Source organism: Poecilia mexicana, unplaced genomic scaffold, assembly GCF_051168715.1.
Source record: "Poecilia mexicana isolate PSO_F unplaced genomic scaffold, ASM5116871v1 scaffold_21, whole genome shotgun sequence".
Classification (NCBI taxonomy): domain Eukaryota; kingdom Metazoa; phylum Chordata; class Actinopteri; order Cyprinodontiformes; family Poeciliidae; genus Poecilia; species Poecilia mexicana.
In genome coordinates this window covers 19,317,624-19,332,314 of record NW_028263390.1, presented here as the reverse complement: position 1 = coordinate 19,332,314, position 14,691 = coordinate 19,317,624, and the positions used below count along the sequence as shown (strand labels likewise).

The window sequence follows — 14,691 nt, the reverse complement described above, 5'->3', positions numbered from 1 at the left end:
TTTTTCTGAAAAAGGTGAAATTAGATTGATGTAGGAGTCCAGAAACATCTAATGTTTAATTTGAGCTGCAGTGTGTTTTGGTCTGCAGTGTGTGCTTAGTGACAGAGTGTGTGTGCGTGTGTGTGTGTGTGTGTGTGTGTCTCCGTCTTGGAGGCGATCCCGTCCTGCAGGCAGATCCTGCTTCTTACATTTACTTTAGTCTAATGAGGAAGCCAAACGCTCTCCAGCTGCACCAGAGGGAAGGAAGAAGAAGAAACAATTTAAACAGTTTTAAATGGATTGTTTTATTTTTTAGTCATCATTCATGGGCAAAATTAGCTAAAGATTAAAAACATGGAGTTTAGAAAGGTCCATTTCTCAGACATAGGTGAGTGATTGGTGTGCTTGTACCGATTTAATCCACATCAACAGTCCAGTTTATCACTTTAAACTCCTGATTTTACTCAGGTTTGAGCATTTTTGTGCTACGAGTGTTGAAGAAACTCACAAATTTGCAATGAGGCATAAAGTATTATGTTTGGTTAAGGATTTTTAGTAGATATTGTTGGTTTTGCAGAACTGGAAATCACAGCACATGAGCGTATCGATCACATCATATTATGCCAGAAATCATAAAACATATGAATAATTTTCTCTTCTTTTAACAGTGGAGCATGAACAGATCCAGAAAAGGACATTTACCAACTGGATAAACGCTCAGCTTGCCAAGGTTTGTTGGAAAATCGTGATTCTTTTTCTGTGTCAAGATCACAAAAAACGTTTCCAAGAGAAATCTGTAGAGTTTGTGTCACACTCGAATCCTAAAATACATTTTCTCTCTGCAATCCGTTGCTCTTTTCTGCGTTTGGATTTTAAAAAACAGCCTGTTTGTTAATGTGGAGCATGACGTCCCGTGTCAGAACAAACCAGTGCATGTCTCCTCGCTGTTCCTGATCCGTTGCTAAGCTGAACAAAGCAGCGTTTGGAGCTCGGCTCGCTGACTCACCGGTCAGAGATCAGTGAAGCACCTCGTGCCGACTCCCTTTGGACGGAGACGCCGAGCTGCTGACATGGAACGGGAGTATTAATAGAGCTCCAGTGGAGCAGAACGGGACGTAATGTGAGCCCAGACCCTTCATAACTACATGTAACACTGACTGAGCTCCTGACCCACAGAGGTCCAGAACCTGGAAGCTGTTTCTGTCAGCTGAGGTCAGACAAAAGAACCAGGAAATATTTATGTTTTAGGGTTTTGGTGCCCTTCACGTTGAAAGTTATGCTTTCACTTTCTCTCAAATCAGTTTCTGTTCTCCAACACTCTAAAAGGAAATTAGTTGAACCAACTTAACTGAATTGCTTCAATAGGTAACAAGTAATTCAATTAAGTTTAACCAACCAAATTTATTAAGTTGCACCAACTCAATAAATTCATTTTGTTCAGCTTAATAAGTTAAGTTGGATAAACTTTCCAATTGAAGCAATTCAATTAAGTTGGTTCTTCTATATTCATTTTTCAGAATCTTTAAAAAGCTAAAATAACGTGTCAAAACATACATTTAAAATAATTTAAATTTTAGCTGTATTTTAAGAACAATGTGAGTGACAATGTAATTTCAGATATTTTAGTTTTTTAGTTAAACCAAGGGTGTCCAAACTTTTCGCCAAGTGAGCCAAAATGATAAACTATTTTCTTGTTGACATAAATTGCATTTTCAAGGCAGCAGGTGAATTTTCATTTTCAACTTAAACCACCTTAAATGTTTTACAGTGTAAGCTAAAAATTCACTGCCCTTACTGGACCAGTATGTTTTTATTTAACCCTTTCAGAGACGTTCACCCTCCTACGTGTCGGACTTATTTTCGGACCTCAGAGATGGATCACGGCTTCTGGACCTGCTGGAAGTGATGAGCGGTCAGTCGATGGTGAGGAATGACTCCAAACGCCTCCAAAATACAACATGAGTTCAGAGCTAATGCTAAAAGAAGCTAAAGCTGCTCATTTGTTTTTCCAGAAAAGACAAAGAGGTCGAGGAGTTTTCCAGCAGAGGGCCAATGTTGAGACGGCTCTGGACTTTCTCAAGAAAAAATCTGTAAGTTTATTCAAATTTAGTTTCACAAAAACATTGGAACACAACAATTCAGAGAAGTGATTGAGGGCGGTAGCAGAACAGATGTGCAGGGGCGTGTCTAGACTTTTTTCTTTCAGGTGGCCAAGCAGGAGGTGAACTGTAGAAAGGTGGTACAGTAAAATTGTAATTTCTTTTAAATGCACTGCAGTTTTAAAATTCAATAAACAGTGGGCCAAAATGTGAATAATTATTTACCCAAACAAAAGCAGGGGTAGACTACATAAGATTTATTTTCTTCACGCTGCTCCTTTTAATTCAAAACATTTGTTTATGTCAACATGTAATATGTTAATTTTAAATTGTAAAAGAATGAGACGTGGATCTTTTTTAGCATGTGAAATAGATTTGTTCATTATTATGGCTTAGGGTTAGTGCTAATCTTACCTTAGCATAGCATAACTGTACAAGGTTTCCCCCAGAAAACTTGCTAAGGCCAGTGGTTGGTTGCTAGGTCATGTTTTTGAGTTAAAAATGTTTAAAGGTGACAGGAAATTTGAAAGTATCACTTGATAATGATGTGTTATTGAAAGATTGGAAGATTAATACCTGAACACCAACTATAAAATTTTTAAAAATGCAAACATTTTAAGAAGACTAAAATAAATAGCAATGCTTAGCCTGGTGAGGGCACAAGAAAAGCCTGGTGGCCCGCCAGGCTTATAATACGCTGGGGGAAACTCTGCTGTATATAACTCCCTTTTTAGCATCTTTATGCTAACTATATTCAACTAATCAATTAAAAGTCAAAATTATTAAACTATCATACACTATAAATTGTAATCAACTGTTTAATTACTCACTTTCCTCTTTTATTAAGAGTTTTTTTTGTGCAGTAAACTGGAGCTGCTTTTTAAAATTATTATTATTAAATATGATAAACATTGACCTGCCAATGGCACTAGAGGTTGAAGTTAGCCACTTTGCTAACATCTCATGTATTTAAAATAAAAAAATGCTAATGACAACAAAAAGAGCATTTCTGGTATCTGCTGACATGAAAATGCTAATCTATGCACGATATGACCAAAGTGAGCCAAACAGATTTCAGCCACATAAACTTCAATTTAAGGTAAAACAAATAAAAGTTAAGGATAACCGTCATGCTAAGTAGAATCGTTTTGCGTTTAGATCAAGCTGGTGAACATAAACATCCCAGACATCACAGACGGACGTCCATCCATCATCCTTGGCCTTGTTTGGACCATCATCCTCCGCTGCCACGTGAGCAAAATGCCAGACTCTTTTAAATATATTTTATTATTTTATGCCATTTATTCATTGGTTTCAAGGCTTTTTTCCAACTTGACATGTTTCAGATTGAGGAGTTGGCCAGTGCGTTGTCCTTTAGCTCCCGTCATTCCTCCCTGGACTCTGTGTCGAGCCTGGACTCCTGGTCCGGCAGCCCGGTCCCGGCCAGTCTGGTCCCTGCTGGGCGGGTATCACCTCTGCACAGGCGCTTCCGTGTTTCTGCCAAAAAGGCCCTGCTCATGTGGGTCAGAGACCAATGCAAAAAGTAGGTCTAACACAGACACACACTTTTATTTTATGTTGCTTCGGGCCCCAAAAAGGCTTGTGCCGGCCCTGTAGAAGAAGTAAGAAATGCTGGCTCCTTCAGGACGGAGTTAAAAGTCACTTAAACCAAATGGATTTGGCTACTTTGGCAAAACAAATATGCAATAAACTCAAAATTGCGGGTGCCTGTTGATTTTGGGTGAATTTCCACAATCACAAAATTGTGAAAAACTGATTTACGGCTGTGATTCTGCACAGGGTTCACTGCACTGTCAACGTGAAAGACTTTAAGTCCAGCTGGAGAAGTGGGGAGGCCTTCCTGGCCATCCTGTGCTCACTCCGACCAGAACTGGTGGATCTGTGCCGGGTCCAGACCCGAAGCAACCAGGAGAACCTGGAGGAAGCTTTTCACCTGGCTGAGAGGGAACTCCACATTCCTCGCCTCCTGGAGCCCCAAGGTACGGCTGCATCAGCCATGCTATAATAACACATTAAAAAACTAACTACACTGCAAAAACACAAAACTTACCAAGTATTTTTATGTAGCTTCTAATGAAAATATATTAGTTCACTTGAAATAAGGCAAAACTAACTTAAAAGTAACTTTTCAGCAACATATATAGAAGTTTGTTTTAAGTTAATAATTTCCTAATATTGATAAAAAGTACTTTTTCCCACATTACAAGATTTAAAATGTACCAGTGGAACTACTAGAACTAAAATACCTGATTAATTCTATGTCAATTTCATCAATATAGCATTTTAAAAACACCAAAGTTGATTAAAGTTCTCACAAGAAAAAAAAAAAAAAAGCCAAAACTTAAATAGAGTGTTTTCTGAATAAAACTGGTTAATTCATATGACTACAGTATATAAATACTATAGTATTTGGTATTAGGGCCATAAATGGGGAAAAAATGGAGAAAACTTCCTAGAAATATTCTAGAAAAAAAATCTCCAAAATAGCAAAGCTGTTTTTTATTATTTTCTGAAATTAATCTCAAAATTTCTGATTTTTTCCTAGAAAAAAATTCACTTTATTTCCAAGTTTTCTAAAAAAAAATTTTAGCTTAATCTCAAAATTTCAAATTTTTTTCTTGTGTATTTTTGACTTGGCAAAACTCAGATATTTCAGATAAGGTTTTTTTTTTTATTGTTGTTTTAAATTCTGATATCAAGCTAAAAATGTCAGAATTTTTTTGTTTTCTACCAAATTTTTGACTTTTCAAAGTTTTTCAAAAATTTCTGAGATGAATCTCAGTTTTTTGTGGATATTTACAACTTTTTTTTCTCTCCTCAATGGCTGTGACATGGTGTCATAAATAAGTATTTTGTAATAATAAAAAGTAATTTATTGTGGCCTAATTAGCCACTAAATTGCAGGAAGTTGGTTAATAGGCAGTTATTACATGGTTTATTTCTGTGATTTAAATGTTTTTAATTTTATATGTTTTTATTTGCATATCCGGTTCCTAATTTCTTTGCATTTCAAAAACAATGCATTAAAGCAGCCAAGTTACATTCATGGCGATGGATCTTTCCAGATGTTGACGTTAGAGATCCGGATGAGAAGTCCATTATGACGTATGTGGCCCAGTTTCTGCAGTACTCCAACGATCTGCCAGCGCCTGATGATCACCTGCAGGTTAACATTAGAGCCTCTCTCAGTCAGCTTGTCCGCCTTATTGAATTAAAAGAAAATTACTTTAGATTTGGAGTTTGTGTTTTTGCCCTGTTTTGTCATTTTACTCATTAAATATCCTGAATTATTAAGAAATGTCCAGTAATCTGATTGGTGCTAGGAGAGAATTTTGATGATTTTCTTTTTGTAGCCAATCAGAACAGATTAAGTTAGTTAAATAATGGCTGTCCTGCATGATTAGTTGGTAAATTTTAAGGAAGTGTTCAGTTCTTTCTCTCCGCTTTGAACCTCCCACCTTTCAGCTCATCTTCTCTTCCCTCTGTCTTTCTCTGAACTGGTGGTGGTGCAGCTGTTTCCTTTGGAGCAGCCTTCAGGTTTCTCCCCTGAGTGTTTGCATGCTCATGTCACTCCAGCAGCTGCTTTCACACCTTCACACCCGGTACATCTTTTCCTCTGCATTTGTCTGTTATTTGGATGTATTCTCAAACAAAACACAGGCGATGTTGGGTTTATTTTGTCAGAAAATCTTTGTTATTCAGCTGTATTTGCAGCAGAAACGCTGTCATTCTCGGTATAAAATTGCAGGCGTCACCCAGCGAGCGAGTGCAGGACGCGACTCGCTGGCTGCAGCAGGCCTGTCAGGAGCTTTCAGAAACATGGACAGCTGCAGAGGGATCAAATTATGCAGAAAAATATCAGGTAAGGCACCAAAGCTTTTAAAATGTTTTAATTTTATATTCTATATATAGTAACTGGTTTTCTTTCAGGTGTACGAGAGCCTCACTGCTTCCTTTGCTGATCAGAGACGATCCGTTATGAAGCTCCTTGCAGCAGCAAGACGTCGCTCAGAACTAAACCAAGAACAGGAAGCTCTGAGGACGGCGTGGGATCAGCTGGAGGACGAGGTAGGATGATAAAAAGCTCCTGTAGCGCCACTACAGCTTCACCTTGCTAATTAAATTAAGGCTTTTGCTTTAGAGTCTTAGATTTTTCTTAGAAAGGGAGAGTATTATGCATTTTTCATACATAGTGCCATTTTTTATCACAATTAAGAAACTATGTTAGCATCAGCTGTTATGAAAATGCTACATGTTAAACATGTCTCAAAAGAAATTTAAAGCCTTGAAATTGAGCGTCTGTCTCTTTAAGAAGCTCCTGCTCTTTCTGACACTTCAGGAAGTCATCTCAACAATGCTCCTCCATTAAGCCTTTAAAATCGCTACTGGAAGTGGCTGGGAATATGATTCCAAACTGAAAAATGTAGAAAAATTGATTTGAGTGTTTCAGTTTGTCGTTGGGAAAAACATGCTAAGAAATAAATATTTTTAACATAAATATCACTGGTGCAAATATTACCACCAGTACGTCTGTAGAAATAAGCATCCTAACAACCCACTGAAAATAAATGTAACTGAAGCATATTTTATCAGAGTTTTATAGTCATTCAGTTAGTGTTGTGTAACATCCTTTTCCCATTCTGACGTTTTCCTCAGAATTCTGAGAGTAAAGTCAAAATTAAAATTCTGTGTCAAAATCTAAATAAATAACCAAACATTCTTCGGTTTATGTCGTTGTTGTTACTAGAGGAAAATAATCACATAAATGTTTCTTTCTTCTTATACGATTTGTAAACCTGTACTTTATCCACATTGAAAACCTGTCGAAAATGTTCTGAGTTTTAAGACTAGATCATGCATAATCAATGTAACAATTCTGATACTTTGGGGGAAAAAAAGTCAGAACTCTGAGAAAAAAAGTCAGAATTCTGCCACAATTTTTAAAAATCAGAATTCTGAAGAAAAAAATCTGAATTCTAAAATTACAAAAAAAGTCAGAATTCTGATTGTAAGGTCACAATTGTTAGAAATTGTTAGAAATTCTGCCAGAATTTTTAAAAAATCTGAATTTTTGAGAAAAAAATCTGAATTCTGAGACTGTAGTTACAATTGTTAGAAAAAAGTCAGAATTCTGAAAAAAAAGGAATTCTGAGAAAAAACTCAAAAAAATTTCTAATTTATAAAAAATAAAATAAAAAATCAGAGGAAAAAATATTAGAATCCTGAATTTAAAGTCACAATTGTTAGAAAAAAGTCAGAATTCTGGGGAAAAAAACAAATCAGAATTTTGAGATTAAAGTGAAAAAATGTTTAGTGGCCCTAATTTATTTCTGTGTTAATACTTAACGCTGATAACAGAGTGTATGTGTTGAGAAAAGTTGGTACTGAGCCTGTCGTTGTTCAGCTGCGGCGGTGTGAAGCCGACCTGGAGCAGAGTCTTCCTCCTCCTCTGGACTCGGTCGTGTCGTGGCTGCAGAGAGGAGAGGCGGCGCTGAAAGACGAGGCAGAGACGACAGAAAGTCATGCAGAGGCCGCCAAACATGCAAGAGCAAAACAAGACCAGCTAAAGGTAGCTTTATTTTAAAGCAGCAGAAACTGATACATTCTGGAAAATGTACTAAATTAGCTGATTCTGTTTTTCAGACGTTGATCAAGGAGATGAATCATTATGTGACGCTCGCCGACTCGTTCCACAGTGTTGATGATTCAGGGAGTCCAGCGGTGCCTTCAGAAAAGCTGGACGACATAAAGACCCGGTGTGTGAAATAACTGTTAGACTTTCACCGGACGACGTAGCAGAATTCATCATTAATTTGTTACATTTTCCTAATTTTAAAAACCAGTTTGACTGGCGTCCGAGTCACCGCAAAGTACGAAATAATAAAGCTGGAATTCGAGGAATCTCATCACACGGTCCTGGATCTCCTGGGAGACGTCAAGGCAAAGGTCCGGTCCTGGGGACCTCCGTACGGATCCCAGCAGTCCGTTCAGGTTCTTCTGCTTGACTGGCATGTGAGTTCACTTCTGAAAAGCAACAAGTAACATTTCGTCTAATATATATTATTATTACTACAGCAAATCTCTGTTTCTGAAAACAAGACAGTTTTATTGTCCTGTTTGATGTTTTTCCAGGAAACCGTGGAGCACCAAGGGTTGCTCCTGATTCTGACTGATGCTCTGCAAAGCCTGAAGGACAGGATGGATGTTTACACCAGCAAAGCTTCTCTGGGTATGAACTAGACGTTTACTCAGAGGTGCCAACAGTTACAAAAGTGTGTAAATTAGTTACAGACCAGTGTTTCCAAGCTTTTATTTTTATTAATTATGATGATTTTACATTTACTGTTGACAAAAACATGACATTTAAAGGGGACCTATTATTCAAGATTCTCATTTTGCATGTTTTGATACTTCCCCCTGCTTCTAAGGCAACTCGAGCGCTTAAAAAAAAACTAATTGTTTTTTGGTAATAAGTTTTTTTTTTTTGGTGTTTGGAAAACAAACGGTTTCAAAAACTTCCCATGCCGTTACCAAGCAACCCAGGTGGAGCTCCAGCATGTTTGGTCAGCTGGTTTTACTGCTGTATGTGCTGTACAATGGCTGCTGGAAAAGACAAGTGTTTTGTTGTAGGATTACTATTCAGAAACAACTTGCTGCATTCATGTTGGTTGTGCAGGAGGCTCCACTTCTGCTTTTCAAAGCTGTACGATTATATAATTGCGCATCCTTTTGCAAATGGTACTTTTAATCTCACAAACAAGCCTCATCAGCATGTTCTATTTTATTTAATATGGCTGTATGTGTACTTAAACCCATTATCATGAATTCATTGCAGAGTGTTATATCCATCTTTAAGACGTAATGCTTTATTTCCACACACTTTATTTCCCAGGTGGAGATTCGCAGCGTGTCATTCGTCAGGTGAAGGAAGCAGAAAGCGAATCAGAGCTGGTCAAACAGATGACAGCGGCTGCTAAAGAAATGATGGACAGAATTGTGTCTGCATGGGACGTGTGCAACAAGAACCTCACTGCTCTTGAGACATGGCTGATGCAAACTTCAGCTGCAGAGACACAGGTAAGCTCAGCTAGATCATCCTGGAAATCTGTAATTGGAATAAAAATCCATCAAATTGGCTTTTGGTTCACTTTTTCTAAACGTTGGGCGTTGTAGGATATGAGCGAATGGAGTTCATGTCATGCTCGGTTGAATGAGGCGGGAAACTTCCTAATTGAAATGACAGAAGCTTCAATCAGCTCCAGTTTGGTGAAGCAGCTCAGCAAAGTCAACCTGCAGTGGGCCGAACGCATGAAGAAGACTGTGTTTGTAAGCAAGTTTTGGCACAAGGTGTACTACAAATTATTAAACAGTACAAATGAGGAATGACATAAATGTATTTTCTTTCTATAGGAAATAGAATCAGAACCTAAAGTTGGTCCCTCTTCTGCTCTGATGTTGGATTCACTAACACAGGAGGCAAGTTTGCTCCTGAGGCAGCCTCTGGATGTAGCTTCAGTCCCTCTAAAGGCCGTCAGACAAAAACTACAGGTGAGCTAATGTTAGACAAATAAAAGGCTGATTTTTCAGAAAGGATGTGTAATGCTAAATTCACATTTTGTTTGTTTTTACCTCCATTTTCAGTCTCAGCTGCTTTTAAAAACAAACCAAGCTCTTAAGAAAAATCACCCAGGTGTTTTTTGGTGTCTGGGAAATGAACAGTTTCAAAAACCTTCCAGGTTGCTAGGCACTGCCTGTTACCTAGCAACCCAGTGAAGCCCTCTCTACTTCCTAGCAACCTTAGTGGAGCTCGCGCAAGTTTGGTCAGTTGGTTTTACCACTGTATGCACTGTACAATGGCTGCTAGAAAAGACAAGTGTTTTTTTGTTGACTTACCATCCAGAAACCACTTGGTGCATCCTTGCTGGTTGTGCAGGAGGCTCTGTTAATGCTTTTCAAAGATGTACAGTTCTATAATTGCACATCTATTTTCAGCCATTTTAATGTGCAAGCGTAAACGATGAGTTGGTGGGTGTGGCCAATTTGGATTTAAACAAAATACTCTAAAACAGCTCATTCTGTAAAGAGCTCAAAATATGGAGAACTGATCAGACTAAAATCTTATTATCTAAGAATGATTTATCTAAGAATGTAAAAACGCATTCAGTGTTTAAATATTTATTTCAGGTCTGCTGTATTATTTCTCTCTTTTCTCTCCTTGTCAGTCCATTAGAACAAAGATTGGAGAGGTGGATGCATCAGCCAACGTCCCTTCTGCAGACCTTCAAATGGGCCAAAGAGAAAACCTTCAGCAAACACTCATAGAGGTAATGTGCAGAACTCAGACCTTCCTTATAGCTTCATCGAAAGCTAATACGATGAAATATCTTGCAAAAGTATTTGTACTCCTGCTATGATTTATTGCACATGTTCTCACCTTGCAACCACTTTAAAGTCAGAACTCCAATTCTGTGTCAATCAATGACAAAATCTGAATATGTATAACCCTTCTAAGTTTGTCTCAGGTCTAGTAGATTGAGTTAATTACGGACCAGATTTATTCTAACAAAAGAGGAAATAATGTTGGTGGTTAACATCAGTCCAACGGCTTCTGCCTCTAAACATTAAATAAAATATAATAAATAGCCCAAAACCTACAGAGGTTTTGGCCGCTAACTGCTCCCAATGAGCAGTTAGCGGCAGTTAGCGGCAGTTAGCGGCAGTTAGCGGCAGTTAGCGGCAGTTAGCGGCAGTTAGCGGCAGTTAGCGGCAGTTAGCGGCAGTTAGCGGCAGTTAGCGGCAGTTAGCGGCAGTTAGCGGCAGTTAGCGGCAGTTAGCAGTTGTAGAATTAAACCTAGCTAAAATGGACAACATTAATAATAACAGCTAAAACAAATACAACACATTGTACAATCCCTCATTAGACACTATATGGCTTTAGTTATATGTCATATAGTTAAGTTAAAATATATCTGTAAAGAAAACACAGAGCTGATCCTACAATGTAGCACAGTTACAAACAGCAACAGGAAAAAGGGGGTAGGAGCTGTTGGTTACTGGTTGCTATGGTAACCGCCAACTGCCCAGAACTTACCGGAACTTAATACACTGATAAATGTCAGGAGAAACAACTTAAACAAAATAAATTCAAAGAATAAACAAATTTTGACAAACTTCACATCTATAGTATTGTTAAAATAAAACACTATATGTGTGAATTATGATGCTAGTATATGAAAATAATGCCTGGTGCTGCATAAACAGCATAAACAATCTGATTCTGTGGGAAAAAAAAAAAAAGAATTGTCAGTAAAAGTTCAAAGTCTTTTTTTTTTTAGCTTAAAAGAGGGCCGGTTAGAAATTCACGCCAGGCTTTAGAATTTTTTTTTTTTGCTCCTAAAATTCTTATTTTCGGTTGCAGGTTGACAAAAGGTGGACAGATTTTATTGGTGTGATCACTGATGCAGCATTCTGTTTATAAGGAGCTGGACTTTTAATCTCTTTTGTCTTCGCAGCAGCTTGCTGAGGCAGAACGGTGCTGTGGGGATCTGCAGAGAGCGGCGTCCCAACTCGAGGGGCGTGTGGCTGAGCTCGATCACTGGAGCACCGAAGCCCTGGACTGTTATGATCAGCTGATGGAAAGGAAACACAGAGGAGGACAGTCTGCTGCCAAAGTTAGCAACCACAAAGACATCTTCTTAAACCGTTTTGGACAGATATATGTGCTCTGGATTTGTTTTGAAACCATCTACTTTGATGCATCTTTTAGGTGTTGATCTCTCGAGGGTTGCAGCTGGCGCAGCAGGTGACTGCAGAGTCGCAGCATCTGGAAGCTTTTGTTGCAGAACGACAGAAAACTTCTCCTTTGCAGACTTTCAGTACCGCTGACATGCAGGACAAGACTGCAACTGCAATCTCCCAAAGCCAGGCAAGTTCAGCTCAATAGGGCTGCAACTAACTGTTATCTAATCATTATGGTTTATCGTGTATGTATTTTGGTTATTTTGTCTTCTTGTGTCGTGTTGTCCACCTTTAATTGTTCCCACCTGTCTCTTTTCTAATCTCACCTGTGTGGTTTTTTTCCCTGCTGGATCCTTCAGTCATTTTGTGTCACTTACCTGCTACATCCTTTGTCTCCCTTTGTGTCTTGGACTTGTAAGAGATTTCTGACAGCATTAAAACGTTTTTTACTACTTCAGCCATGTTTCACCTCATCTACCTAAAGAAATCACGACAAATAATTTTAATTATGGATTAATTTATGGATTATTCTGACAATCGGATTAAAAAAAGGCATATTCTTCAGATTTTTCTTTTGCAACATCAGAAATTCATTAGAAGATGCAAATAAACAAATAATTCAATTCAAGCAATATTTTATTGAAGAAATACATCAGCTTTTCTGCATAACTTAATATCAATACAATCTTGGAATCATGTGCTGATTAATTTTTGGATTAAACGATTAGTAATTGGATAACAAAGGGTGTTTAATAGGAGATTTATTTTACAGAATTTGAACCAGTTGAAGCTAAAACGTTACATTTAGGATAAAAAAATCAGTTCTACGCGGAAATCTTCAAGTGTTTCTTGTACAGTTTGTTTTAATTACTGCTTTAAATGACCTGTTCTGTCAGCAGTTGAGCTATTTTTAAAATCTGTATACTTGATAATTAGATTAGTTGACGATTAATCCATTCATTCCTACTGAATGAATAAAACTTAATTAGTTACTGCATGTCAGTAATTTGGAATAACATATTTTTTTTATTTGTGTAGGAGATACTTGAAAAGTTTAGTTCCTGTGGTTTCAAGCAGGAAGTTGGAAATTTCTGCGAATGGATGCAACCAGTTGAAATCCTCCATCCAGACACTGGATCATACGTTCTGGCCAGAAGCAAACAGGTTATAGATGTTAAACTGCAAACTCTAGAACTGATTCAGCTTCCTGATCAGGGGGCAAGACGTCGCCAGGATTCAAAACAAAGCACAGAAGACCGGAAGGGCTCTGCGTCCCACGTAAAAATGAAAACAGTCCCTCAACCTGTGATGGTTCCGGTCCTGCAGAGTCAAACCGAGAGTCCTGCAGCAGGATCGACAGAGATCAAGTCCAGAACAGCGTCACAACCAAACACCCAACAGGGACCAACACACACACAGCCGCCACTCATGATCCACAGTGAGGTTCACTGCAAAGCCCAGTCGATGGCCAGGAGCCGACTGGAGAAGGCCAGGTTTCGTCTGCAGGGACGCATCCAGCAAGCCATGAAGCTGTTCAGTGGCAGAGAGATGACCGAGTCACAAACCAAGAAAAAACAGGTTCATGATCAATCAAATGCAGCTTATTTAATACATTTTAGATTTTATTGTGCCCTATGACTTTTGGTCATTTGTGCTATTCTACTTTTTTAAATATTTAAGATTTAATGTAGATTTCAGCCAAATTGAAATACATTGATTTTCTGTAGAATTCCACCAAATTCAGCAAGAATTTTGTACTTTTTGACAACTCACTACTTCTGCCTACTTCAACTTGTTGCTTATTGCTGCAAATGCTGGAAAAAGCTTATTTGTGTTGCCACATGCAGTGCTGAGATTATATTTAAAATTAGAGTAACACTATGAGGACATACACTGCAAAAATACAAAATCTTACCAATTATTTTGGTCTACTCAAAACAAACTTACAAGTAACTTCTCAGCAAGATGTAGGAACTTGTTTTAAGTCAATAATTCCTGAAATTGTACTTCTTATAAGTGAAATAATTTACCAGTGAAATAAGTACTTTTTCATTTATTAACAAAAAGCTCCTACATCTCTCTGAAAAGTTACTTGTAAGTTTGTTGTGTCTAATTTTAAGTGCACTTAGATATTTTTACTTGGATCTAGACCAAAAATACTTGGTAATATTTTGTGTTTTTGCAGTGTATTCTTTAAATGTCTGGTGTTTTGGTTTGTCCGACTGTCAGTTTTGTTTGTGCGCGTGTCCAGCTGTGTGTTTTTCTGTGCAGAAAGCTCTAAACACTCTGCAGCCCGCCATGCTCGATGAGTTCCTGGGTGCAGCTGAAGCTTTTGGGGCCTTCTGTTCTGGGCCTCAGCTCCAGGACTTGATGCTTCTCTCTGAGTCAGTCCGAAATCAGTGGGAGGTACGGCAGGAACTGGACAGAGTCTATACAAGATTGATTCTAACTACGGATGCAAACAATAATTGACTTACGATTAATTATTTGTTCATTAATGATTTACTAGATTAAAATTAGTTTTTATTTTAACGTTAATAGTTTATTTTTGTAGAAACTTATTTTAGTATTGTAGTTCGGCCTCCATCCAACAGAGGGCGCCGCTGGTCATCCTCAGGCGCAGCCGTTGACATAGAAACAAAGATGGCGGAGCTGTCTTGGAACGGCAAAGATGAACGATCCAAACAGAGTCCGGTGTGGGAAGTAAAATTAACTTTATGCGGTTATTTTTTAAAATATAAACACTCGACAAGTTATTTAAGTTATCACCTTAATAAGGCTAATTCAACCGCGCCACAGTCAACTTCTCGTTCAAAAGTGAATTATTTGCTACGAAAGCGACGATCTGACAATG

At 38.1% G+C, this 14,691-nt stretch overlaps 1 protein-coding gene across 5 annotated transcripts in view; it reads left to right on the top strand.

The window, feature by feature from the left end:
- The window catches only part of syne2a (spectrin repeat containing, nuclear envelope 2a), a 112,479-nt gene that overhangs the window by 1,939 nt on the left and 95,849 nt on the right, over positions 1-14,691 (top strand). For 4 of the 5 annotated variants that reach the window (XM_088001799.1, XM_088001797.1, XM_088001796.1 and 1 more), the window contains exons 1-2: positions 12,807-13,415; positions 14,109-14,243. In XM_088001799.1, coding sequence (XP_087857925.1) covers positions 12,939-13,415; positions 14,109-14,243 — 612 coding nt within the window. In that variant the 5' untranslated portion in view covers positions 12,807-12,938. Of the gene's footprint in view, positions 1-647; positions 710-1,806; positions 1,903-1,991; positions 2,070-3,236; positions 3,330-3,424; positions 3,622-3,878; positions 4,079-5,164; positions 5,266-5,611; positions 5,702-5,847; positions 5,962-6,029; positions 6,168-7,503; positions 7,669-7,742; positions 7,856-7,942; positions 8,112-8,231; positions 8,329-8,991; positions 9,177-9,272; positions 9,426-9,509; positions 9,648-10,321; positions 10,424-11,614; positions 11,771-11,865; positions 12,025-12,806; positions 13,416-14,108; positions 14,244-14,691 lie in introns of those variants that run through there. The other variant, XM_015003929.2, reaches the window with a different exon arrangement.